Below are 27,867 nucleotides of genomic sequence, written 5' to 3' on the forward strand. Positions count from 1 at the left end.
TCTTCCAAATAAACTACCCGTTGTCTTGTCTCAGCCTCTCCTCTAGGGAGCCCTGAGACAAGTGATAATCGGACCTGCTCTTGGCCGTTTCTGCTCCGGGCACCCCAGAAGCTTTGCAGGGACCCGTGGAGCACCCAGAGGCCCTGCAGGGGTCACCTCTGATGGGAGAGTGAGGCCCCAAAACAAGTCTATTGGAATTGAAGCTGTGCGCTCTGTCCTTGAAGCAGGACTGGGTTGGGTTCTGGGCTCCTCTCCTGCCCTCTTCCGGGCAGCCCAGGACCTGAAATTGGACTCAGTCAGCATTCCTGGCTACGGGACCATGAGCACCCACCTTGGCTCAATAAACTCTTTCCACGAATTCCCTAATACCACAACCATGGGGAGCAGTTGTTGTGATTCTCGTCTGATGTCATAGATGAGGAGACACTGGGGAAAGGGGACCAGCCCGAAGCCACTGAGTGGTTAGTACTGAGTCCTCTGCATGTCCACCCCAGGGCTGGACAACAGACCAGTGAACACAGGGCAAGAACAGGGGGGAGGTAACGCCGGGGTCTGCCCGGCAGCCAGCTGGGTGATAGTGCAGCGTTTCGTCCCAGAATGCGTTTCTGTCACACCCGGGTAAATGGGTCTATTCCCTGTGAATTATCTGTAAGCCAGAAGCTCCATCCATCTGCTTATTAGCACATTAAAAAAAAATCAAATAAGCCTTCTGATTCCCAGTCCCCAGGGGGCCCAGTGCCATAACTTGGAAAAGACTCCTTATTAAGTCTAATCAAAGGCTGACTGTTCAGTAATTAGAAATCATGGCCTCGTCCTCCAGGCTTGGGGCCCATAAACAACAGTTGGATAAGCTTTTGATTTGGGTTGGACCCAAATCCTAGATGGAGCCATTTCCTGTTAATTTCCACCTGTTGCAATGGGATAAAGCAGCAGGGGGGGAGATTCACGTCTGCAGTCAGCAAGAAGGGAGGGAGGGACCCCCAACAGATTGAGCCCCAAGACTGAGTGCCTTTGAGGCCTAGGTCTGGGCCAGGGCTGGATGGGGAGCGGAATTCCTTGTTTCTCACTGATGCATTTCCATGATAACGCATGAGAAAGGAGAGGCTGGTCAGAGCTGTGTGCTGGAGGCCACCAATAGGGCTGACCACCCAAAGATCCCATAGGCAGAAAGAATGGTACCAGGTAACTCCTTCATTGATCCAGAAACAAATATTTATTGGTACCCTACTAAGGGTGGAACAATAGCAACAGCAGGTAGGGCAGTTGCCTTGCACGCAGCTGACCTGGGTTCGATTCCTCCATCCCTCTCGGAGAGCCCCACAAGCTACCGAGACTACCCCGCCTGCATGGTAGAGCCTGGCAAGCTACCTGTATTGTATTTGATATGCCAAAAACAGTAACAACAAATCTCACAATGGAGAAGTTACTGGTGCCCGCTCGAGCAAATCGATGAACAACGGGAGGACAGTGCTACAGTGCTATCCTACTAAGGGCCAGTGGCCTGCTAGGTGACAGGCTCCAAGGGGAATAAGAACATATGGTGTGTCTCCCCCCCCCACTATAGCTATTACAGGCCAGTGGGGGTAGAGAGAGAATGAAGTCCAAGCCAGAGAGGGGGTGCTTGTGCCAGCTGGAAGAGGGGCGGGAGGGGCAGAGAGCAGAAGACAGAGCAAAGCTGTCTTCTTCCTGCCCAAACCTCTGGGACTCGGCGGTGCATCTAGAGATGCAACTTGCTGATCCAACGGTGACTTCCAAACGCCGCTCTGCCTCCTCGGCCTCAGTCTTTCAAGTACTGGACATTGGCGCCCAAGGACAGGAAGTCCTAGGAGACAGGATAGAACAGGCTGGTGAAGAGGCCCCCCTGGCCCAAGGCAGCGCATCTCAGCTTTCAAAGGAGGGTCACGTCTCGGAAACACAAGCTCTGCCGGAAACCAGGGCAGCGCATAAATCACCAGCCTGCCTGCATCCCCAAGGTCTCCATAAAACACAGCGCTTGCCAACTACCTTCTCTAAGGTAGCAATTTATCTGTCATTTCCCAAGCTGCTGCTTCCTGGCAGGCTTCATAAACGTCCGTTGGGTCACCTAAATGTTCTCTCCTTGGCACGGAGAGCAAAATCTGAGTTGCTCTGCTTCCCTCTTCTCCCCCTCCTAAGTTTTCATCACCCGGAGGGTGGGGATTCCCAACCCAAGGCACAGTCTGATTTTGGCCCCTCACCGATTCAGCCCCTGACATTGAAACGGACAGACTTGACCTCGAAACACTCATGCATTTGACAAGATGCAACAGAGCCCCAATCCCTTGCCATGGGCCAGACTCAGAGAGGCGGTTTCAGAGCAGCCCTCTGTGCTCCTCAGAGCCCGGATCAGTTGGACCATACCCCATTTTGCACAGGACAAAACAGGCAAATTTTAGGAAGTGTCATCACTTGGTGCAAATTTTAGGAAGTGTCATCACTTGGTGCTCTGAATGATAATGTGAGTCTTTGGGAACATCAGCACTTCGTAGGTATTGACATCTCTGGCCTCAGGGACTTTGGGCTGATTTGTTTGTTCATTTGTTTATAGAGTGCACCAAAGCCCAAGAGGTTCTTGGAAACTCACTGTAACTTTATTTCTGTATTCATGGATCATTCCTGACTTCCTGACAGTGTTGGGTGGAGCTGCGTTCCATCCATGCAAGGCAAGTGTCTTACCGGCTGTACTATCACTCCAGCTCTTAGATATTTCTATTTATTTACTTACTCAGTCAGATCTGGCTGTGTGCAGGGTTTATTCCTGGTTCTGTACTCAGGGATAACTCTAAGAGGTGCTCAGGGTACGTGGTGTGGGTTATTGAACCTGGGTTGGTTGTGTGCAAGGCAAGCAACCTACCTGCTCAACCATCTCTCTGGCCCTGTTTTTCACACGTCTGACCCACTCTGCTGCCCTTTATTCTTTAGCAGCTGTAATTTACAGGTGATGATGGCACCAAAAGCATCTCCTTTAAAGCTCACAAGTCCTTCCACCCAATCATCCCAACTTAGAGATGCTGTCTTCACAGAAAATCTGAATTGTGGGCATGGGTGGACCATAAAATGCTTAATAGAAGAAGTTCCATGCAAAACCTGACCTGTCGTACTTCAGTAGTCAAGAAAATGGTGACCCATCTAAAGGATGCCCCGGATTTCTCATAGGGCAGGTGTTAGGCTGCATCAAACCTAAGAGATGATGTTCAATTTAACAATGAAGGAAGGAAGGAAGGAAGGAAGGAAGGAAGGAAGGAAGGAAAGAAGGAAGGGAGAAAGAGAGAGAGAGAGGGAGGGAGGGAGGGAGGAAGGAAGAGAGAAAGAGAGAAAGAGAAAGAGAGAAAGAAAGTAAGAAAGAAAAGACAGGTATGAGCATTGGTGATGCAGATTTTCCAAAACAACCAAAAATGTTTTAAATGCTTCAAGGGGAAAAGGAGTGACTCTCTGGAGAGTCCCAAAACATAAACTCTGGATATATTAGGGCCACAAGTTGATGAATAATTTCAAAACTGTATATAAAAAAGCAATATCTTGCTTAGATAGGTATTATAAATACAACTCTGGCATTTTAGAACGCAGGAGGAAACTCATGATTTATAAACTTGTTTATTTTGAAGGCTTTGAAAATAATGTCATGAGCACCTTGAACCCCCCATCAGTTGAGGACTGGACACTTATTACTAGCTGAGAGGCACCAATATGCTTTTCTGTCTCTTTATTCTGCCCCAGGAAATTGTGATCTTGAATTTTGTGTTCACCCCACACCATTTTTGGATATAATCTTTATAGTCACACACTCACGTACACATAGAAATATGAAATGACATTATTTGTACTATTCCTCTGGGCAGTTTTCCTGTTTCAGTTTAAATTTTCTAACTAAGATGATTCAGTTTCTAAGACAAGATATTTTCTAACACTTTGTGTAGTTGTGATTTTTCACTGTGATATAGTATTTCACTGAATAAATACATTATTCAGCTTTCCTCCCCGCCCCGACCAGGGCTCTGGCAGCCGAAGACCTCCAGGACCAGCCACCACCATGCTGAGACCACTCTCCGCACACCTGAGGGTACCGGCAGAGGAACAAAGGCAAGCGGGACCCGGGGCCGAGATCTCCAAGCCTACTCGGATCGGAGCTGAGCATCCTCCACCCAGATCCTCCGAATTCCAGTAGGCGGGGGTCACACCCACCAACTGGCCCCCTGGCGCCGTGTAATCCCATCAATGGCCAAGACTCAGAGACTATAAAAACCAGCTCCCGGAACCGCGCGGCCGCAAATGCGCCATCTTATTACAACATCTTATTATCTCATTCCTACTTTGGACAAACTGGCAGGCTACCGAATGTAGCCTGCTCACACGGCAGAGTCTGGCAAACTCCCCGTGGCGTATCCAATATGCCAAATACCAATAACAATGATGGGTTTCATTCTCCTAAAGAGCCTTGAATATAATCTCAGGGTTAGGATGAAGGAGACGTTACTGGGGCCTGCTCAAGGCAATTGACGAATAACAGGATGGTCGTGATTCGTGAATACAAAATTTAGAAGAAACTGAAAGAACTTAACAAAGGACTTTCAGGATTGGACCTGTAGAGAAATCTAATAGGGTTCTCAGATTAAGCTGGCTTGGGGTCAGAGTGATAGCACAGTGGGTAGGGCACTTGCCTTGCACATAGCCAACCTGGGTTCAATCCCCAGTACCCCATATGGTCCCCTAGCCCCGTCAGGAATGATCCCTGAGTACAGAGTCAGGAATAAAGCCCTGAGCACTACTGGGTGTCACACACACACACAAAAGAAAGATCTTGTCTTGTCTCCATTTGTGGTTGGGAAATGTGACTTCGCTGTATTGCAATGGGCTGCATGTGGCTTCCAAAGCCCTTATGGGTGGCTTTATGGTATCTGGTGGTGCCAGAGCATCCCTCTGCGGCCAGGTTGTGTCAGATGCAGGATGGAACTGACTCCCAGCCTCCCATAGGGAGCCTCTGGCCCCAGGAAGTTCACCCACCCCTCCCCAACCCTCAAGCACCCCCCCCCAACCACTGACCTTGTGGATATGAAGGACAAGGTCATCGAGCTGAATGTGGTTTAGCAGAGGGAGGAGGAAGCCTTCTGCCAGCTTCTCTGGAGGTTGAGGCACAATACAGATAGAGACTTGTTAACAAATAAAAATGACCCCAAGCTTCATTCCCAGCCCAGGAGTCAGGGCTCTGCCTGGCGCTGCCTGGAGGAGGCAGCAGGCATGGGCCAGCAGGCCCTTGGGGTTGGGGTCATGGAAAACCCTCTCTGCCCCGCCCTTCCCTCTCTCTACTGCAGCCGATGAAGGGGCCCTGCAAACACACGGCGAAAGTCTTCGTGCTTTCTGTTGGAATTCACAGCTGGGATTGTGAGTTCAAAGCTGGGCTGCCTGGGCCCCTCCACATCGAATCGTCTGCCAGTCCAGGGACTGGGCCCCTCAGGGAATCTGGGAGGATTCTTGTTTTTCAAAGAACTGCCTTGGCCCAACCCCTCATTAGAGTCTGCAAGTGAAACAAGGCTGATTCTGATACTTTCATCTCACAGAAAAGCCACTGGCTCTCTGAGAGGTGCAGGGACTGGTCCAAGGTCACACAGTCTACAGAGGGACCCTGGCCCCCCAGCTCTGTTGTTTGCTTTCAGCCAAGGAGCAGCGTCTACTTCCTGACTTGGGAAAATCCATCCTTATTCTTACCATTGACTCTGGGGTAGAGAGTGTTGAGAATGTAGTAGTTGAGCAGCGCCTCCAGAAAGTCCACCTGGCAGAGGACAGGGGATTTTAGGGTCCACTGTGGTCACATGAGCCCTCGATGTCACCCCAAAGCCCCACACAGCAAATATCTATAGGACAGTCTGTACTTCTCTCAAAGACTTGAAAATGGCAGTTTACAGGTAGATACCCAACAACTATTTCAAGGGACACAGATGAAAGAGCTAGGGAAGAATCCACAGCCACTGTCTCCTGTGGGGGGTGAGTTGGGCATCAAGGCTTCATTTAGCTTTATTATTGACATTAGCCTTTTTCTCTGTGAGAAGGATTCCCTCAGTGACTTGTTCTTCCCCCACCCCCATTTTGTGTTGTATATTTGTCATCCCAGGGATCAAATGCAGGTCACCTGCATGCAAGGGACTTTTTGGTTGTTGAGCCATGTCTCCAAGCCCTTCGATTATTTGTCTAAGCTGGAGAGATAGCACCACAGCGGGTAGGGCTCTTGCCTTGCGTGAGGCTGACCCAAGTTCGATTCCCAGTATCACAGATGGTCCCCAAGGACCATCAGGAGTGATCCCTGAGCAGAATCAGGAGTAAGCCTTGAGCACTGCCAGGTCTGGCTCAAAAACAAACAAAAAAACCCAATAAATTAGTTATTTATTTTAAAAAATTCAGTCAGAACAAAAATGTGGGGTGCAGGGATTGTCTCAAGTACTAGAATAAATTCCACCCATGGGCAAAGACCTGGGTTCGATCCCTGGGACCCCATGCCCCCTCCCTCCCAACCTAATAGACATGTTTTCTCAAGTCTTTTTCCCTTTTTTGATTTCTGGACCATACTAAGGTGCAGTTGGGGGCTAATCCCTGTTCAGTGCTTGGGGAATCACTCTAAGAAGGGCTTGGGGGAGCTGTGCAGTGCTCAGGAATGAAACCTAGGATTCCCGCATGCAGAGCATGGGGGGCTCAGACCCTTGAGCTCTCTCCCTGGCATCATTTTTGTTTTTATAGTGGCCACGCCTTGTGGTGCTGTGGATGGAACCCGAGGCCTCACACATGCTTGGCTCATGTTCTGTCTCCCAAGACAACGGCTGGACATTCTGGGGAAGCTCCCTTCCCATCTTACTCCTGCACAGCTGGGGTTCCCAGAGTGTGCGGTGAAACCCAGGGTTGAGTTTCAAGACTGATGAGTCTTGTCCAATTTCTGGATATTGTGATTGGTTCAAAAATGGACATGTGAGGACAGGGAGATGGTACAGCAGGTAGGCACTTGCCTTGCAAGCAGTTGACCTGGGTTTGATCCCCAACCACCACATATGGTCCCCTGAGCCAGCCAGCAGTGATTCCTGAGCACAGAGCCAGAAGTAAGCCCTGAGCATCACTGGGTGTGGCCCTCAAACCAAAAACACCAACCAAACAAAGATACGTGACCAAGGTGAATCCAATGAGAGCTAGCCCAGGAATTTCTTATATATTATTTTAAATGAAATGAAATGAGGCATTGAGAAGATAGCACAGTGTTGGTGACCCCGATTTACACTGAGTGGCCCCCTGAGCATCACTAGGCATAGCCCTAAAGGTCCTGAGCACCATCAGCCCTATATCATCCAGCCCTGGCTCGAGTCAACCTGCCCGGTTGGTGAAGTATTGCAAGGAGTGACTCCTGGGTCCCAGAGCAAGACTTGGAACTCGTGTCATGGCTAAGTCGCTCCATGGTTTAGATGGGCTGTCTTGTAAGGGTGTGGTCATGAGTTCGATCCCTGCATCTGCCACACGCACTGCTGAGCACCCTCCAGGGCAGCTCTGTTGCCTGCGACTCCCCCATCCCCCGTGTCTCAGTGATTTCTGGTCACATCACAGCAGGCATGTGTAAGCAACAAAGGGGAGTGACCCCAGAGTGCTCCATAACAAAACTAAGTGCAAGCCCAGCCAGGAAGCTCAGCACGTGTATGAGCACTACAGTGTTCCCCGGTAAGCCCCATAACCAGCAATGCATGAGTGTCTCATGGGGGGGGGGAGGCGTGGCCCCAGTGAACACAGTGGCCAGGCGTGTCAGAGCCTTAAACTGGTGTGCACGCCAGCTGGCACCACAGCCAGGCAGGTGTGAGATCCCAGTCACTGCAACAGCATCAACAGTGAAGGGCATGGTAGAGAAGAGAAAAATGAAATTAATTTTAATATTTTGTTTGGGACAACACATGGCTGAGAACACGCAGAGCTGGGGGCTATTCCCGGTGACGCTCTGGGGACTCTGCAGTAACATGAATTGAGCCGGGTGCCTCCTGCATTTTAAATACATGCTCCAGCCCTTTGAGCCATCCATCTCCCGAGCCCTGGAGAGAGGCTCTCGGTGCACTGATTCAAGTCCCTGGATGCACCGATGCTTGAAGTCTTAGTGGTTTTCATGTTTGTTTTCCAGTTCGGTGAGCTCCTATGTTCCTCCTGTCTGTACAATGAGCTCTGTGTTGGCTTTTATTCCTTGCAGCTAAGAGAATTCTGCAGAGAACAAGACTCTAACATATATTGTCTTTTATAGGGGCATAACTGTTCCTTGGTCCTATTTCCTGTCCTCGAGGGCAGAGTCTGTATGTTTCAAGGTCAGAGAGAAGTTCTTTTAATTTTGTTTTCTACAGGTGCCACAGTCGGGCCTAGCCAACATTAATACCCAAATCTATTCATAAATAAAAGCAACTTACATTAAATACTCCGACCTTGGATTCTTTCAGCTCCAGTTGTATTCTATAAGGAACAGGGGAGGAATCAGATGGCTGGGTGCTGCATCCAAGCAAAGTGTGGCATTCTAGCAAGGAGGAGACACAGAGCAAATGGGGTTCTGGGGTGGTGGTGGGAGTGACACAGGTGACTGGGGAGTCAGCATGACACAGCCTTTTCAGGAAGCGTGTCAGAGAAAGGAGGGTCGAGAAAAGAGCTCAGGAGTAAGCTGTCATTTCAGATCATCAGTATGTCTAAAGTTTATTTTCTGGAAAAACAAAACAAAACAAAAAACAAAAAATGAAACAAAAAGCACTGTTAGAAAATACTTCAGAAATCCAGAAGTAGTGATGAGAGTTAGATGGAAAGGTTGATGGGGCAGTACTGAGGAGGCCAAAGAACTGGAGAGATCGAAATAAAGTTCAAGTTTCTTTTCCAAGTTGTGTCTCTTTCCCCAACACTCGCAGGAGGAGCTCATCACACCGAAACCAAGAACAAGCTGAGCAGAAGAGGATTGGTTAGTGTTTGGGAGCCCAGCAGAGCGCTCCCATGTGGCGGGAGGCTGACTTACTTTCCTGGCTTCAGGAACCCAGTGATCTTGTTGTTACTGAAGGTCATCATGGCGGAGATATTAGTGGCCTAGAAACACCAGTAGGAAAGAAGGGATCTAAATAAGGGAGGCGGAGAATCTGACACACCCCAAGGGCCCACGGACAGACAACTGGGTAAAGTAACTCTGGCATATCTACACAATGGAATATTATGCTGCCCCCAAGAAAAACAAAGTCATGAAATTTGCTTATAAACGGATGGATGGACATGGAGAGCATCATGCTGAGTGAAATGAGTCAGAAGGAGAGACAGACATAGGATGATTGCACACATCTGTGGGATATAAAAATAAGCATGAGACTAAAACCCATGGACACGGATGGAAACTTGCCACAAGTGGAAGGGCAGGGGGAGGGCAGTTAGGGCAGAGAAATGACCAGTAAGGCAATGATAGTTGGAAACGATCACTCTGGACAAGAACTGAGTGCTGAAAGAAGTAGGTAAAGTTGTCAATACCTGTATTGCAAACCATAATGCCTTGAAGGAAAGAGAGAGGGGGGTGAGGAACTGCCTGCCATAGAGGAAGGTGGGTGCTGCGGGCAGGTGGGGTAGTGGGAGGGAAACTGGGGACATCGGTGGTGGGAAATGTATACTGGTGAAGGCATGGGTATTGGAACATTGTATGACTGAAACCCAATTATGAACAACCTTGTAACTGTGTATCTCATGGTGATTTAATTAGTTAATTAATTAATTAATTTTTTGCTCTTTGGGTCATACCTGGTGATGCATAGGGGTTACTCCTGGTTTATGCACTCAGGAATTACTCCTGGCGGTGCTCAGGGGACCATATGGGATGCTGGGAATCAAACCCAGGTTGGCCGCATGCAAGGCAAATGCCCTACCTCCTGTACTCACTCCCAGCCCCATGGTGATTTAATTTAAACAAACAAATAAATAAGGGAGACTGCCACATACAGGAAGGAGAACTGTGTGGGCCTGTTGTTTCCTCTAAACAAATAGTTCAGGGAGTTAAGGATGTGATTAGACTGTGAAATCCCAGAAAAAACACTATAGGTGCTCAATAAATGTTGGAGCTTGAACATTTTTATTGAGAGCAGTTCAGCTTTGAGCAGATTACCAAAAGGAAGGATTGTTTCTAGCTATCTCAGGACCAAGTTTCAGTCCTGGTAAGACTATTAATAAAGTAATACAGGGTTGAGAGATACTATAGGGTCCTTGCCTTGCAAGCAGCTGACCTTGGTTCATCCTCAGAATCCCATATGGGCCCCCAAGCCCACCAGGAGTGATCCCTGAGTGCTGAATTGGGAATATGCCCTGAGCACCACTGGCTGGGGACAAAAAAATAAATAAATAAATAAATAAATGAAATAAATAAAGATATATAGAGTGCTAAAAGAAAACATGACAAAGGAATAGATCAGGGGTGAGAGCAGAAAAGAAAGGCCTCCCAGACAAACCAATATTTAAATTGAAATATGAATTCTAGCCAGGTAGTTGAGTTGGGGGAAAGGCATTCAGGAAAGGGGAGCGCATCTGCAGAGATTTTGAGTCTCACCACAGTGATCTGGAAGACAGGCTCCTTGGCGGAGCTGGGCTGCAGCACAAAAGCTTCAATCTCTATCTGTGGCGCCAAAGACAGATTTCCAGGACTGAAGGTCAGGACCGGGGCGGAGGCCAAGGCTCCCTGAAGTTCCAAGTTCATGTTGGGGTACTTCCTGGCTAACTGGGGCCAGAATGAAGAGATGATGAGGTTTTCCAGGAGGTCTTGGAGGGAGTCCTATAAAGCTAAGCGTGCTTCTCAGTTGGTTTTATTTACACAGAGCTCTCCATCATTTCCTCTTGCATTCTAACTGGCCATCTTTCCAGGTCCGAGACATCTGTACAGCCGATTCAAGGTCGTGTTGTGCTCCATTGAGCATGGGAACTGTAACTGATCCAGTTTATGATCTCCAAGGGCTTGCCATTAAAATCATCTCCTGACCCCAGCCAGGCTGGGGAGACAGCTCAAACAGCTGGGAGAAGAGCAGGAACCCGTATTGAATCTCCACCCACCCAGGAGCAACCCCTTAGTAAATACCAGGATACTAGGAATGGCCTTAGGGCTACCAGGAATGGAAAATGAGAGAGAGAGAGAGAGAGAGAGAGAGAGAGAGAGAGAGAGAGAGAGAGAGAAACATGGAAAATCACCACCCCTCTGCACACTCTTTTTTTCTTCTTTTTGGGGGGTCACACCCAGCGATGCCCAGGAGTTACTCCTGGCTCTGCACTCAGGAATTACTCCTGGCAGTGCTCAGGGGACCATATGGGATGCCAGGGATCCAACCCGGTCAGCTGTGTGCAAGGCAAACTCCCTCCCCGCTGTACTATCTCTATACTATCTCTCTGGCCCCCTCCTTTGTATACTCTTGACTGTTTTTGAGGAATTTGTCCCTTTGTAGAAGTTTGCCTCTTAGTCCTCACTCCCTAACCAGTGTTATTGATGAGGGTCCCTTCCGTGGTACATGCTGGCTGATGTTCTTTGGGATTCTCAGGTATCCCTGATCACACACTGAGTGCTTGTGGCAAGGGAAGGGTATTCCGATGCCAACAGCATCCCCTCACTGGTGGTCTCCTGACCAGCTTCAAAGTCTTGGCCAAGCTGAGAAGAACACAGAGGTTCTAAAGTAACACCCCCCCCCACCTCTCCTTCTACCCACAGGTTAGGGATTTTGATCTGCCCAGTTTGGTAAGGGAAGGCTTACCCGAGGGGCGAATGCACGAAAGGACTGGGTGGTCAGTCTGACGTTTGAGCTTGGAGGAACCTGCAGAGAGACACAGTGAAGTTAAGTTTAAGGTGCTCCCGCTGGTGTAGAAGATTTAAAGAGAGATGCAAAAATGGGGTCAAGTGCCTGAGACTGTCACTTTGCAAACGCCCATTGTGTATCTGCCCTAGTGTCCGAGTCCCGGGGTCCTGGCTGCTCTCCTGGGTCTGTAGGTGACTTCCAGAAACACTTAGAGGGCCTGCCAGGTAAGACCAGCAGGCACGTACACCCAGGCTTGAGGCTTGGGCCTTTGGCTGCCTGGTCTCAGGCCAGCCCCTGTCGCTCTCTGAGCCTCAGTGTCCTCTTTTATAAAATGAGAATAAAAACCGTCTCCACTCTTGGGTGCCTGGAAGGGCTATCCACAGGACGTGCATGAAGCACATTCTCCAACATTTGGTGAGCACCCGAGGAGAGAAGTGCATCCCGGGAGCAAATGTGATCACAGAAGAGCCCATGCACATGTCACAAACCATCCAGAGGACAGAGTGAGTCACCCTGAACCGGCACCGGGATCCCCTGACTCACTATTAGAGCGAAGGGAATCATCCAGGTCAGACTCAGTACCTTCCCTCTTCCCCCGAGACTTTTCCGGGTCCCCTGTCCTTACAAGGAAACTTAAGAAATCATCTTCTGAAACCCAGAGATTGGACTGGAAATGGACACAGGGAGCCATCATAAAGTTGGGCATTTATGACACTGTATGGCCCTGAGAGAACTTTTCAGAGTAGAGGGCTAGGGGGCGTTGATCTCTCTTCTTTACCAGGATTCAGCCCAGTCATGAATGACATCAACCATCATGAATAAAGTTATTTTGGTTACAAGGAAACACCCAGCAATTGTCGGTCAAAACGACGTATGAGCACAGTGTCTTCATAATCCACCAAGGTGAGGGGAAGTCAGAATCCGGAAAAGCAGTCTGAATGGGGGCAGGGGATAAAACCAAACACAGGCCAAAAAGTCACAACAGGCTGCACAGTTCCAAGGGAGAAAAAGCTTTGACTCAGGGCTTCTCAGAAGCCAAGGAGAAAAGGGAAATTGCACTAATTGTATTCTTTCCTGGCCTTGATCTTCCCCCCTCAGTTACAAGTCACTATTTCATGAGTATGACGGAGATGGAAAGGAAAGATAAAAAGGAAAAACAGACACCGTTGTCATTGGCTTTGTTCTGTGACATACCTTGTCATCCGTGATGGTGAAGTTCAGGTAGCCGGCCTTGTAGTACGCCAGGCTGGCGGTGTTGAAGACGTAATCAGAGATGGTGAAGTAGACCATTTGGTTGTACTCCTCAGGAAAGCTCATGGCAGGAGCAAGAAAGGGAACTGGGCTGCGGTGACCAGGGTTAAAAAATTCTCCCTGGCGAGAGAAAAATAACTTTTTTTTATTTTTTATTTTTATTTTTATTAGTGAAACACCATGAGGTACAGTTGTAGACTTACAAGTTTTTGTGCTTGGGTTTCAGTTATACAATGATCGAGTATCCATCCCTCCACCAGTGCCTATTCTCTACCACCAGTGATCCCAGTATCCCTCCTACCCCCAATCCCCCTTCCTACCCCACCTCTGTGGCAGGGCATTCTCTTTTGTTCTCTCTCCTTTTGGGTGCTGTGGTTTGCAAAAGAGGCATTGAGTGGCAATCGTGTTCCGTCTATAGTCTACTTTCAGCATGCATCTCCCATCCTGGGAGGATCCTCCCAACACCCTTTACTTGGTGCTCCCTTCTCTATCTGAGCTGCCTTTTCCCTTAGTGTGTGCGACTGGCCTCCAAGCCATGGAGTGAACCTCCTGGTACTAATCTTGGCCATTCTTGGGTGTTACTCTCCTATTTTGTTACTTTATGTTCCCCAGATGAATGCAATCTTTCTATGTCTGTCCCTCTCTTTCTGACTTATTTCGCTTAGCATGATATTTTCCATGTAGTACCACTTGTATGTAAAGAGAAAGAGAACATTTTAGCCTGGCCAGGTAGTCCTTCAACAGCCGGATATGAGGCAACAGACCAACTATACAGCCTGAAACGACCTTTGGAGACTTTTTCCTTTGGGTTAAAGTGTCCCACATTCATAGCCCTTAATGAAAATTTCCCTCCAAAGCTTTGGTAGATGAAGCCTTGGGACTGAGCAGCCTGGTCTTCTACACCACCCAGGGCCAGCTCTGACTGACCTCACCTGTATCAGAGGGGAGGAAAGGGAGTGGAAATTTCTAGATCAGAGTTGTGAGTCTCTGCCCAGGGGAGACCTCTATCTCTGGACACACTCTTCCCTGTCACCCCATCTCATCCTGCCCTTAACAGCTTAAAGCATGGGGAGATAAGGACAGAGAGGACAGCAGGGACAGAGGGGGAGCCCTAAAGGGGGCTGGAATTGAGGAATTGCCACACAGACCTACCACCCAGAAGTTTCGGTGGGGGACCCTCACCTTAAACATCACATCCAGAGAGCGGTCTGTGGCCCGAGGCGCCTCCATTAGGCTGTAGTCGATACTGGCAAAACTGTCGACTTCTGCTGTGACTGTGGGGTTAGGGACAGGGTGATGGAGAAGGGATGAGGGCTCAGCCTGAGACATTCACTCCACAGCTGTCTTCCAAGCCCCCTGGCCCTCTGTTTCCACCCAGCTCAGCCCCCTGTGGAGGCCATTTATTCAGAAAGAGATAACACAGCTCTTCTCATCACACTGGACTGGTAATGAGGTGGGGGGAGGTAGGCAGGTATGCTCCACATGAGGACCTGGGGGGTTTTACACACACACACACACACACACACACACACACACACACACACGGGAGAGCAGAGTCCAGGTTTGGTAGCTCCTTCAGACCCGGAGATTCATGCTAACTTAGGCTTGTTCTTCAAGGAAACAAGCCTTCAATGAATACCTACGGCATAACTGTAGAGGTGGAGGTGTGTCCGCAGGCCCTCACGCCCCTCCAGAGCCCTGGAGGAAGGTGGGTTCTGTGACTTAAGCACTGTTGAGTCTCTGTGCCTGCCAGGACCTCCCCTGCAGGGACAGGGAGTGGGGCAGGGACCAAGGCAGAGGAGTGTGCCTGACAATTTGTCAGGAACGATCCCTGCCAACTTTATGTGCGCATCCTGGATCCTGGGCCTTCACTGGCAGATTGTCTAATGACGTGCTAAGATGTGTGAAGGAGGAGGAGGAAGATCTATGAGGGTCCCCTGCCCACTATGGGCAGTAGCAAAGGACACTAGTGGAGACAAGTCCATGTGGCAGAAGACCCTGCAGCCGTTAAAATGGAGTCACTTTGGGAAACTGGTAAGACCTGATGATGCTGTCCTGGGGTGTCTCATGGGATGCTTTAGACCTTCAGCTTTAGGTCGTCAGCCACAGACATGTATCCGTATGTGCTAGTGTGTCCACAGTGACATTCCTCGTAAAAGTCTAGAACAGAAACTCCCCACACGGCCGTCACTAGAGACTGAGTTAAAAACGGTTCCACAGGGGGCTGGAGCGATAGTACAGTAGGTAGGGCATTTGCCTTGCATGCGGCCAACCCGGTTTCAATTTCCAGCATCCCATATGGTTCCCCGAGCACCGCCAGGAGTAATTCCTGAGTGCATGAGCCAGAAGTGACCCCTGAGCATCGCCGGGTGTGACCCAAAAAAGAAAAAAGAAGGAATAGCCCATAAGCAAACAGCACTGGGTGTGGCCTGAAACCACAAAATAAAATACAATTATAAATAAGATGACATAATGAGACTTCAAAAAAAAAAAAAACGCTTCCACAGAGGGATCCTCCACAGCAAGGAGGATGGGTGCAGGCACCACGTGCACACAGCACCATGGATCGACCTTACATGGTCAAGTCAAACGAAGAAATCCTTCTGCTTCCAGTAAAAAACTTTGACTCCTGTGTGGTTCCATTCATGTGCAAAGTACAGAACTAATGTTTGCTGGTAGAAGTTGGGGAATGATTGGCAGATGAAGGCACAGAGGAGGCTGGAAAGACCACTGGCGTTCTGGGTTCTGATTTAGGATCTGGTACCAGCATGGCTCAGTTTGTGAACCTATTTCATCTGTACCCTGAGGATTTGGGTAATTTTCTCTATATGGAAGCTTCAATTAAAATTTTTATGAGAATAAGGACAATGTGAGAGCACTGACAGAATATTCTCCAGAACACAAAAAATAAGTTTTAGTGAATTCGAGAAGAGTGGAATCATGTCACGTATCTTTTCTGACCAAGTGGTATGAAACTAAAGCTCAACATCGAGAAGGAAGCTGAAAATTTTGCAAATACGTGAAAATTTATACATCCCTGACAACAAATAGGTTTGAAAAATCAAAAGGGAACTATGGCCCTCCTCCCAACACATTCCAAGACAAATGAAAATACGAAAGAGCTGAAGTGAAGGGATATTGCAAAAAAGTTACTCTAATATGAAAGTTGAAGGGGATAAATAATTTTATTAAGGTAAAGATAAGATCTCTAAAATAAGCAAACTACATTATTCTTCAAAAAACTGAAAAAAAGGAAGAACTAAGCCCAAAATTTGTAGAAGGAAGGAAGTAAAGATCAGAGCAGAGACAAATGAAATAGAGAACAGAAAAACAAAGATCAACAAAATGGAGCTTTTGAAAAATAAGCAAAACTGAGAAAAATTTAGCTAGACTAAGGAAAGAAGAGAGAAGACACAAGTAAAACCAGAAACCAAAAAGGAGAGATTCCAACTGATACCACAGAAATACACAGGATCAAAAGTGACTGCTATGCCAAGAAACTGGAGAACCTAGGAAAAATTTACTATTTCTAGAAAAACATGATTTACCAATACCGAATCAAGAATAGAGACTATGAACAAAGCAATAAAAAGTAAGGAAACTGAAGCATTAATAAAAAAAAATTCCCAATAAAGGAAAGCCCAGAATCAAATGGTTTCACTAACATTTTCAGGAGAATTGATGCCAAATTCTTTTCAAACTCTTCAAAACACCGAAATGAAAGGAATACTGCCAAATTATCTTATAATATTGGCATTACCTGATAGCATTGCCCAGACACCAAAGCTAGTCTGATACCAGGTGAAAGAAAAGTGACAGACCAATACTCTCCATAAGAAAAGATGAAAAATCTTAATCAACTCCCAGCACACACAATTCAAAGAGACATTTAAAAGATCATATTCTAGGGCCGGAATGATAGTATAGTGGGTGTGGTGTTTGCCCTGCATGCAACTAACCCAGGATCAATTCCAGTACCCCATATGGTCTCTTGAGCACCTTTCAGAGTGATTCCTGAGCATAGATCCAGAAATAAGCCCTGAGCTCTGCCAGGTGTGGCTTTCCCCCACAAAGAACCCTCCCCAATCATATTCCATGATCAAGTGGGATTTATCCATGGAATGCAAGGATGGTTCAAACATATGTAAGTCAATAAATGTGGCACATCATTTGAATAAAATAAATAGACTATGACCAAAAAAGCTGGCCTTCTCACTAAATAAATGATCAGAAGAGACATTTTCCTAAGGAAGACATAGCGATAGCCAAAAGGGAGAGGAAAAGACACTTTGCATTACTAACCATCAGGGAAATATCAAACTAAGCTACAGTGAGATATCGTCACACACCTACTAGATGTCTATATGAAATACTAAAGACCCAGGAAAATGTCATTGAAGATGCAGAGAGAAAAAAAAAAAGGGCTTGCGCACTGCTGCAGGGGGAGGGGTTTGTAAATTGGTGGATTGCAGCTACCATGGGAAAATAGTAGGAAGTTCATCAAAAAACTAAAAATAGAGCTACCCTGTGATACAGCAATCCCACTTCTGGGTATGCATCTAGAGGAAGTTAAAACAGGATATCGAAGAGCTGTATCTCAAGAGCACTGAAGCATTATTCACAATAGCCAAGATAGGAAAACACCAGAATTGTGAGTCAACCGATGAAAGGAGAAGACTGAAATATGTGAAGTGAAATATCCAGCTATGAGAAAGGAGAAAATCCTGACAAATGTAACAAGGATGGTGAAAGCATACGAACTTCCAGTTAGATGAAGGATAACTCTGAGGATCTCATACGCAAAATTGTAAACAGCATCGACACTGTTTTATGGACTTGGATGAACAGATCGTAAATGTTCTAGTCACAAAAAGCAATTAAAAGATGGGTAGAGGAATTTGATAATACCGCAATAGTAATCACATAAGGAGTAACATATAAGCGCATCAAATCAACATAGTTAACACCTTTAACTTACTCAATGCTATATGTGATCCTAGGTCTCAGTAAAACTGGGAAATTTTTCAACATTTTAAGCTTTGGAAAAAAGTGCGCTGATTTGGAAAGATGTCAAGTGTACAACGTACAAAAAAACATGTTCATTCTCTGCAGATTTACATTTTTTTCACAACGACGCACTACATTAAAAGGACGACAGATGTGAATTCTTACCTCTATCTTTGGAGGTGCAACAGAGCCTATGAAAGCAAACACCCTACCTTGAAAGAAAACTAGAGGCAAAAAGAGAACCTCCTATTTTTCACTGGCACTCTGTCCTGCTCAATATTTCACACAGAATGCATGTCCTCACAGAAATTACGAGAAACAAACTATTCGGGAGTGGAAGGGGTGTCCTACCTGGCAGAGTTTGGAGATATGGCTGTAGATCAGAGGTCACTGAGTTCTGGACCATTTCGCAAATCTGGAAAATGACAGGAGACAGAGGCCAAGTGAATTCCCGGCTCTGGGCTGGCACGAGGCTGCCAGTGATTTCATTGAAATCATGAGCAGACACTGGTGAGGGCTTCTCTCATGCCCATGCTAAGAAAACAAAGGACAAAAACTGGGGTCCTCTAAAAGTGGCTCTCAGGGGCCACTTGAGAGGGGCTGGGTAAAGGGGCCTGCTGGAGGCTTATCCTCCACCTCCATCCTGGGAGACTTTGCTCTGGGGAGGTCCTGGTCTCGGTCTCCAGAGTTGAGAGGTGAAAAGCAGCACAAGGGGGCTGGAGAGAGAGCTCAGTGCTATGACACACGCCTCCCCCCATGTGAGACACTTCCCCAACCCCACCCCCAGGAGAGCAGCACTTAAAACCACACAAATCACAGCACCATTGATGCATTCAGCAGCCACACAATTTGGGCCGCACACGGAAGTCACATCTGCTTCTCATGAAAAGGAAATGTGTCCGTTCAAGCTGGCTTGCTCTATTTGTTATTGTGATCACCCTGGCTATTTACTGGGTAAACCACTGAGATATGACTGAAAAAAGAATTGCTTCCATGAGCATGTAAGTGCTTTGGAAGGGCGAGTTACTTGAAGCCTAAGGCTGTTCATTTTGGTGTGGACAAGAATAGCTTAGGAGGAAGAAATCACGCATCCGGCAGGATGCTGGCCTGGGATGGCTTTGCAAATGTATCTACATCTTCACTGAGGTTACAGAGGGCTGAGCTGGGATTTGCAGCATCTCCGTGTTTCATGCCCGAGAGAGTGTGGCACCGACCCCAGACCATTTTTGGACCCTTGGTCAAGAGATGACACAAAAATTCACATTTGCTGCCTCTGAAAACATGGAATTGCTATGTCAGTGTTGTCTTTGAGTGTGTGTGTGTGTGTGTGTGTGTGTGTGTGTGTGTGTGTTGAATTCTCATTTTCAACAGAGGTTTGATAAACCAGTTACCATCTGTGTTGCTGACAGACCCACGTGCCCACGGAAGATGGGGATGGGGGGATCCTCTGGAGCATGGGATCGAGGGTCTTAGCCTCCAGGGGTTACAGAAGGCTCTGTTGAGGAGCTTTCATTCTAAGGACAAGCTAAAAATAGAACAGGCAGAGGGGCTGGAGTGATAGCACAGCAGGTAGGGCGTTTGCCTTGCATGCAGCCAACCTAGGTTCGATTCCCAGGATTCCATATGGTCCCCTGAGTACCGCCATGAGTGATTCCTGAGTGCAAAGTTAGGAATTGTGCTCAGCCCAATCACTCCTGGGTGGGCTCTGGGGAACATGTAAGGTGCAGGGTTTCAATCCCAGCAAAAAAAGGAACAGAAAGATTATCTGGCCTCTAGTGCTGGCTTCCTGCTATTTCTGATTACATCACCAGGGGGCACTCAAAGTCAATCAGGATGTGAGTGTGTGTGTGTGTGTGTGTGTGTGTGTGTGTGTGTGTGTGTGTGTGTGTTTCTGTCCTCCTTCATTACATTCCTCCTTCCCAAGTACAGTCACGGCTACAGACACTACTCCAGAAATGGAATCATGTTGGGAAAACCAAAAGTTAACACAAAGCCTTTTTGTTTTAGCCCAGAATCCTAAAACAAGTCATGAAATTTGCTGGTACACGGATAGACATGGAGAGTATCACGTTGAGTAAAATGAGACGGTGGGAGAAGGGGACAGACATAGTACGATCATTTGCAGGATATAAAGAAACACAGTAGGAGAATAGTACCCAAAGTCATTGAAAACAAAGGGCAGGAGAATCGGTCCTTAGCAGGAATCCTGCCACAATGTGGGGAGGGCAGTTAGGACAGAGAACGGACCATTATGACAATGATAGGGGGAAGTGATCACTCTGGATCACAAGTGGGTGCTGCAAGGAGGTAACATGATGTGCATGGTGCCCTTTCAGACACAGTACTGCAAGTCACAGTGCCCAAAAGGGAAAAAGAAAGAAGTCAAGTGTTTGCCACAGAGGCAGGCTGGGGGTTGGGAGGGAAACTGGGCGATTGGCGGAGGTTAGTGGATACCGGTGAAGGGACAGGTGCTCGGACGCTGTATGACTGCCACTCAATCATGAACAACTTTCTAACTTTGTATCTCACGGTGATTCAATAAACTCAAAGAGGAAGTGGCTGCTACATGAATGGAACCAGAGGGTCCCAGGTCTCAGTCAGCAGGAGGGGAACAAGTAACGAGTGGTCTCATCTGTGGAACATAAAGAAACATAGCTGGGCTGGAGTGATAGCACAGCGGGGAGGGCGTTTGCCTTGCACGCGGCCGACCCGGGTTCAATTCCCAGCATCCCCTATGGTCCCCTGAGCACCGCCAGGAGTAATTCCTGAGTTCAGAGCCAGGAGTAACCCCTGTGCATCACCGGGTGTGACCCAAAAAGAAAAAAAAGGAAAGAAAGAAAGAAAGAAAGAAAGAAAGAAAGAAAGAAAGAAAGATAGCAAAAGCATAACAACTGGCTACAGGTGAGGGTCTGCAAACTGAGTTTACCAAGGGGGTCAGGGGACACTGGTGGAAGGAGGTGGACACTGGTGGTGGGTGGGTGTTAGAACACATGGAGATCTAGCATGACAGTAGTATAAATCACAGTGCCTCAAAACCAAACCAAACCAAAAAACCAACAACTTTTGAGTTCTCACATCATTTCCGGGTGGGACACAGCTCCCCTCGCCCTGGGCCAAGCATGGAACCAGCCTACCTGGACAGACTCAGAGCTCAGAGACCTACATGTTGCCACACGCCGTCTCTGTGACCTTGAACGAAAGGTTTGACCTCCCTGGGCTTTGAGTCCAGGTGGATCTGGGTCAGTCCCCACAGCCCAGCTGGGCCAGAGGTCAGTGTGAGCACTGCTCTGGCTGACCAGGAGGGCAAATGCAGCGGAGAGGCCGGGGTTGTTTACCTTGCTCTCTGTCTCTCTTCGGAACTTGGACTCGATGTAGTCGTGGAAGACGCCCAGCATCCACCTGGAAAGGGCCGAGAGAACCGCCAGGCTGAGGAGGCTGCCCGACCTTGGCCAGACCCGTGTCCTGGGGCCCTGCTATGTCACTCTTCTAGTGCCAGTTCCCAGAACATTCACCGTTCAGAGCAGCCCACCATTAAGGTGGATATGTTTGGGGGAGGGTTTTAGAGCCCCAATTTTTTTTAAATGTAGGAGTACTGCTATTTATTTATTTATTTTAGTTTTATTTATTTATTTATTTTGCTTGCACAGGGTTTAATCCTGGCTCACGCAATCAGGAATTACTCCTGGCAGTGCTTGGGGATGCTGGGAATCGAACCCAGGTTGACTGCATGCAAGGCAAACACCCTACCCACTGTGCTATCGCTCCAGCCCCGGTACTGCTGTTTATTCAGCCATTGATTAAGCTGATTGAACTGAGCCCAAGTTTTTCTGAGGAAGGAACTTCCGAGACCAGTCCAAAGTCTCAGATATTCCTACCCTGTTCTCATCTGGCCCCCAGCCTTTGGGTTCTTTGGTTTTATTGTCTGATGGGCTGCTTTGAAGTCTGCTTTTTGTTTGGGCTTTTTGTTTCTTGGTTTGGGGGTCACATATGGCAGTGCGAGGGCTTCGCTCCTGACTGCGCTCAGGGATCACACCTGAAGGTATGTGGGGACCACATGGGATGGTGGACCCCAGGTCAGCCATATACCTTGTTTGTCAAACTCTCTGGCCCGAAGTCCGGTTTTTGGTAGAATGGCCCCAGGCTCATCTCAACAGGTCCCCCAGAAACCTGCCCTCACGTGTCTGTGACAGGGTCACGTTCCACCAGGAGCCCATGCTTATTGAGGCCTGGGGCAGGAGCGGTGGCCAGGAGACAGGCTGGCCTGAGTCCCGACCCAGGGTGACCTACCGTAGGCTCCCTGGCATGTCCACGTCCACATCGCGGATGTGGCTGCTGCAGGTGGTGGCAGAGACCGTGGGCCTCCCGGAGGGGTCCCTGCCCAGGAGGAGGGTGAAGGAAATGCTGATGCCATTGGCCTGGAGCTCGAAGGAGCCCTGAGCTTTCCTGGAGGAGATGAGAAGAACGACGTGAGTCCCAGACCAGGACCTGCCCTGCTGGGTGGGGGACGCAGGTGGAGGGAAATATTCTTCAATTCTTTCCAGAAAAAATGACTAGAGTCGAGCCCAAAACTGAGTTCTAAGAAGGGCATCAAGGTTCATAATAAAGCAAAGGCGTATGACATATAAGAACATAAAAGATGAAGAAAAGGGCCGGGGAGATAGTACAGTGGGCGGGCACTTGCTTTGCACGAGGCTCTGCTCCCTGACACTGTACAAGGGTTTGATTCCCAGCACTGCATATGGTTCCCCATGTCCTGCTAGGAGTGATCAGGATTAGGATTAGTACAGAGCTGGGATTAAGCCCTGAGCAGCACTGGGAGTGAGAAAGAAAGAAAGAAAGAAAGAAAGAAGGAAGGAAGGAAGGAAGGAAGGAAGGAAGGAAGGAAGGAAGGAAAGAAGGAAGGGAAAGAGAGAGGGAGGGACGAATGAGGGAGGGAGGGAGGGAGGAAGGGAGGGAAGGAGAGATGAATGAGGGAGGGAGGGAGGGAGGGAGGGAGGGAGGGAGGGAAGAAAGGAAGGAAGGAAGAAAGGAAGGAAGAAAAGAAGGAAGGAAGGAAGGAAGGAAGGAAGGAAGGAAGGAAGGGAGAGAGAAAGAGAGAGAGGGAGGAAGGGAAGGAGGGAGGGAAGGAGAGAAGGAAGGAAGGAAGGAAGGAAGGCAGGAAGGAAGGAAGGAAGGAAGGAAGGAATAGAATGGAAGAAAGGAGGGAGGAAGAAGAGAGAAGAAAGGAAAGAGGGAGAGAGGGAGTGAAAGAAGGAAAGAAAGCAAAGAAGGAGAGAAAGAAAAAAGGAAGAAAAGAAGAAAGAATGGAAGAGAGGGAAGAGAGACTGGGGGCCAGAGCAGTAGCACAGCAGTAGAGCATTTGTCTTGTACACAGCCGAGCTGTGTTGGATCCCCGGCATCCAATATGGTTCCCTGAGCACTGCCAGGAGTGACTCCTGAGTCCAGAGCCAGGAGTAAGCCCTGAGCATTCCCAGGTGTGACTCAAAAAGCTCCCCTCCATAAAAAAAAAAAAAAGACGATAGTATGTGGAGAAAGTTTGTGGTTGTCAAACTGATGTTGGTGGGCCCCACGGGTGACTTATATGAAGTAGGGAGGAGAAAGACGGTCACTTTCTCCCAATCCGCCTCTGCCACCCAGGACGCAGGGTTACTGGGTTCTTGTCTCACCTCACAGAAAAGACTTTCAGGAGTAGACAAGCAGTGAAGTAAAACAGATTTTATTTGGAGGTTTTTTTGAAGGTGTGTAGGGGGGAGAGAGAGAGAGAGAGAGAGAGAGAGAGAGAGAGAGAGAGAGAGAGAGAGAAAGAGAGAGAGAGAGAGAACACTACACACATCCCAGCATTAGACACAAAAGCATGAAAGTCCACATCTCAAGAGGGGAGATGCGGGCGACACATGTGCTCAGCCCACGTGTGCTCTGCCATGGTCTGTGTGTAGAGGTCCCCCGCATCCCCCACACCGTGGTCTCATGTCATTGGATCAAGAACCATGAGGCCCTCACAGCTGGACCCAGAATATCTAGCGATGGCCTCTGGACCCCAGAGAACTGTTGGGGAGTCCCCACCCCCAAATGAAAGACCAGCAAGAAATTCTGGGTCCAGTTATTAATGCTCCTGGGTTGTCCGAAGTTTTTCTGAACAGACCTTTGTCTTCGGGGGGGATGGGGCGGGTTGGCTCTGGGGCCACACCCAGAGGGGTTCAGGGGCCACTCCTGGCAGTGCCAGGCTTTGAGATGTTGTCAGGGCACCTCATCCTCTCTGCCATGCCTGTGCCTACCCTCCCATCCCCCTCACCCTCGCCTTCCCAGGGGTTTCCCGGATGGACCTGGCCTTGGCATCTGGGCTAGGGACGCCTCACGGGAAGGTGCACTGTGGTCTCCCCGCCCCCACCCGCTGCCCATCAGGCAAGAGATGGTCCAGAGCCAGGACTCGGACCCTGCCCTCCCCTCGGGGCTTTGAGTCCTTCTGCCCACCTTGCGGCCATGCTGGTGAGCCCTGGGAAGATGGGACAGAGGCCATGGGCGAGGCCACAGTGTGGGACAGTGTCCACTTACACGAAAGTCAAGCGTATCTTCCACTTGCCCTGGACGCTGAAGAAGGAGTCGGAGATGGACACGCTCAGACCCTGGCCGGGGAGGGGTGTGAGGGCAGAGTGGCGCAGCTCACAGCTCTGGACACTCAGGCTGGGGACAGAGACGCAACGACAGGTCACCAGGGGCCAGCACAGTCTGCTCTACGCCAGCTCTTGGCCATCCCCGCCAGTGGCCACAGCTGAGTGCTCTGATCTCTCTGCTCTGTTCGGCGCTAATTTTTGGTCCCTTTGGACAGAGGATAGAAGCTCGCAGGACTGTGAGGGATGAGGGTCACCTGGAGTAGAGCCAGAGACACACCCCTCTGGGTTCCAGCCCTGGGGACACAGACCGTGGGGCCACCTCCTGGGCAAAGATGGGTCAAGAGCCAACTTCTAACAAGCTGGTTACTCAATAAATGTTTGCTGGGGCCCGAACAAGAGAGGGAAGGAATGAAGCAATCATTGGGTGAGGATGAGGGGGATTCCCGCGCCCATTGCCTGTCCCTCTGAGGGCCGCAACGAAGGATCCTCTGAAGACTCTGATCAGGGGCCGCCCCCTCCGGGATGGCCGCCGGACTTCCCCGATGCCTAAACCTCAGCCTTAACAGTCGGGCTACTCTATTGGGGGGGGGGGTCTCGCCTTTGAGACCACATCCCGCAGCCAGGCCAGAGCCTGTCTGATCCCCCCAGGAGGGAAGTGTGTCACACACCCTTAGCAAATGGGGATACTGAGCCTCCTCCGGTCACAGGGTGCGTCCATCTGGATTCCTATGTTCTGCTTGAACCGGGGAGGTGTCCAGTCCCCCTTGAAGCTTCCACTGACCTCTGAGGATCGAGCCTGGTGATTGCTGCGCCCAGGGGTCCTCCCCCAACCCCTTGCCCCCTGCATGTGTGACCATGGCGGGCACTCGGCTCTCTCTGCTCGGTTAGACCTGTTCTGTGCTCCGTGGCGCTGTGGCTCCCTCCCTTTGGACAGAGGAGAGATGCTCCCGGGATTCCTCCCCCGCCCTCCTTCCCACTCCGGAGACCCCCCTCCCCCACATGGATCCCTCTCCCGCCCTGGCAGAAGGGCACCCACCTGTGGAATTCATAGTGTCCTTTCTTCAAGAAGTCCCCAGTGAAGTCGGGCAGCGTGATTGTGTACAGCTCTTTCTGCAGAGCCTCTAGGCCCTTCGCCGCCACTGCGACAGCCAAGAGCAGGGAGTCAGTACCTCCCACCCCCACCCCACACTGGTCTCTCTCTCCCCCTTCTGCACCCTCCCTCAGCACCCCAGCCCTGGGGGACAGGCTGTCCCTTTGCTCTGGCCAGCCACAGCTATAGGCTCTGCACCTTCTGTGTGAGGGGAGCAGCCGCCTGCCCAGGGTGGGCTCGTTCCACCCAGGAAGGGGTGAGGAGGCAGCACGCCTTCCCAGAGAGGGGTGCGGCGGGGGGGTTGCGGTGGGTCCTCTTTCCTGCTTTTGAGGGACAGGATCCTGGCGAGGTCATCTCTCTAGCCGGTGACCTGGAGCAAACCCACAGTGCCTGCTCCCTCTCTCCACACATTGGACAGTGACGGAGGAGGTTCTGCTTGCCGAGAGAGGTGGGGCAGAAGGACAGGAGGAAACAGGTGGACAGATAGCCTGGTGCTACTTGCTTGGTGCTTGCCAAGTCAGCGGGCACTTGGGTAGGTGCCCCGAGCTCCCCAGCCGGCTTAGACTCCGCGAACTATGGGAAGGACCAGAATCTGCAACTTGAGAACATCGCTTAGCTAACTCTGCACGGCTCGGTCACACGGCGCGGAGGAAGAAAGGGAGAGTGTTGTCTGATTCAGTGCAGCAGGATGAACCGTGTCAGCATGTGCTGCCATCTGCCCAGCCAGCCCCCGGACCCAAAGTCTGTCTTTCCCTTCAGCCACACCAGCAAGTGCTCAGGGTTTACTCCTAGCTCTGTGCTCAGGGATCATTCCTGGTGGTGCTCAGGAGACCCTATGGGATGCCGGGGATGGAACTGGACTTGGCCACGTGTGAGGCAAGGGCTTTAACTGTTGTACTATCTCTCTGACTCCCCTAATTTTGCATTTTAAACCACATTTCCCCCATGGAAGCACCACCAGGTAACAGCAGATTCTTAGCATCCCAGCGGCCCCTGCGTGCGGCCCCTTTCCCCGTCCCCACCTGCCCCCGCACCCCTGTGCCCCCCCCATGCCCCTCTCTGTCCCCACCTGTCCCTGCAGGTGACCTCCATCTGACTTTGAATTTTAGGCTTGTGATTTCAAACGACTAAAAAATGTTCCTGCGGAATATTCCAGATACTGAACAGGTAGCTGGTTTAACAATGCTCCTTTGCTAGCTCTCTTTCCTGACTCCCCCCGCCCCCGCTCCTGGAGGAAGGAGTTCCTGGAATCAACCCCCCCCCCCCAAGTCCCTAACATGCACCTGAAGTCAGCTGGCTAGTGGGAGACCCAGCTCGGCCAGGCAAGGCCCCGGGTCACAGGGTTTGAGTCAGTCCTTGCCCACACCCCCTCCCGACCCCCCAGGAGGGAGACAGCTGGCTGTGCTGCCCGGCACCCCTCAAACAGGCCGTGCCAGGTGGGCTGAGCCCAGCCAAGGCTGCAGCTCCTCACCGTACTCCAGGCCCTGGTTGGTAATCCTGGCAGCCAGGCCGGGGCTGGCACCCAGCACGCATGGAGTGGCCATGAGCACCAATGCCAGGAGCAGAGAGGCCTCCATCCTGCTCCCAGCGGGGACGTCAGCTCTGGAACCCAAGGAGGCCAGTTCCCTCATAAGGCCGCGGAAGAAGCGGGAGGGGGAGTGCCTGGCGGGGCGTGGAGAAGGGGAGGGGCAGTGACGGGAGCCTTGCGACACCCTCCGGGTCATGATCCTTTCTGAAAAGTCCGGGGTGACCACACTGGGTCACAGGTAGGTTGGCCTGGCTCCCGGGTCACTCTCTCTGTCTTTTCACTTCCCAGAGGCGTTGCCTCACAAACGGAGAGGCTGAGGCTCTCAGGGGCATGCCTCGCCCTCAGGAGTACAAGCCCAGCAAAGGCAGAGCTGGGAGGCAAAGCCACGTTTCCTCCACTTTATCCTTTGATTGGTTTGTTTGGTTTGGGGGCCACACCTGAGCCGTGCTCAGGACCTGTTGCCTACTGACCAAGTCAAAGAAGGCTTGATTTTTCATTCCCCCTTTGTCCTGCTCAAAGCTGCGCAACTTCCCAGTACAGGAGGTTTCAGTTTGGGGAAAATGCACCCTCGTAAAT

General features: G+C 49.8%; 1 protein-coding gene across 1 annotated transcript; it reads right to left on the bottom strand.

The window, feature by feature from the left end:
- Positions 1–1,194: 1,194 nt before the first annotated feature.
- Positions 1,195–27,384, bottom strand: LOC130030500 (lipopolysaccharide-binding protein-like). The gene is made up of 15 exons (XM_056121813.1): positions 27,235–27,384; positions 25,710–25,812; positions 24,615–24,743; positions 22,350–22,505; positions 21,398–21,461; positions 18,414–18,477; positions 14,238–14,329; positions 12,999–13,175; positions 11,763–11,822; positions 10,577–10,744; positions 9,017–9,084; positions 8,430–8,472; positions 5,722–5,785; positions 5,059–5,135; positions 1,195–1,822 (listed from the first exon to the last, which is right to left on the bottom strand). Exons 1-15 carry the CDS (start codon positions 27,338–27,340, stop codon positions 1,778–1,780), a joined length of 1,416 nt encoding a protein of 471 aa, XP_055977788.1. The 5' UTR covers positions 27,341–27,384; the 3' UTR covers positions 1,195–1,777.
- Positions 27,385–27,867: the final 483 nt, after the last annotated feature.

This window comes from Sorex fumeus, unplaced genomic scaffold (genome assembly GCF_029834395.1).
Source record: "Sorex fumeus unplaced genomic scaffold, SorFum_2.1 ptg000044l, whole genome shotgun sequence".
NCBI lineage: Eukaryota > Metazoa > Chordata > Mammalia > Eulipotyphla > Soricidae > Sorex > Sorex fumeus.

Coding starts and splice junctions, on each gene's coding strand:
- LOC130030500 (XM_056121813.1), bottom strand. CDS start 27,340: ATGGAGGCCTCTCTGCTCCTGGCATTGGTGCTCATGGCCACTCCATGC. Junction 18,478..21,397: donor GAAGAGAGACAGAGAGCAAG/GTAAACAACCCC, acceptor GTCATTTTCCAG/ATTTGCGAAATGGTCCAGAA. Junction 5,136..5,721: donor TCTCTACCCCAGAGTCAATG/GTAAGAATAAGG, acceptor CTCAACCTCCAG/AGAAGCTGGCAGAAGGCTTC.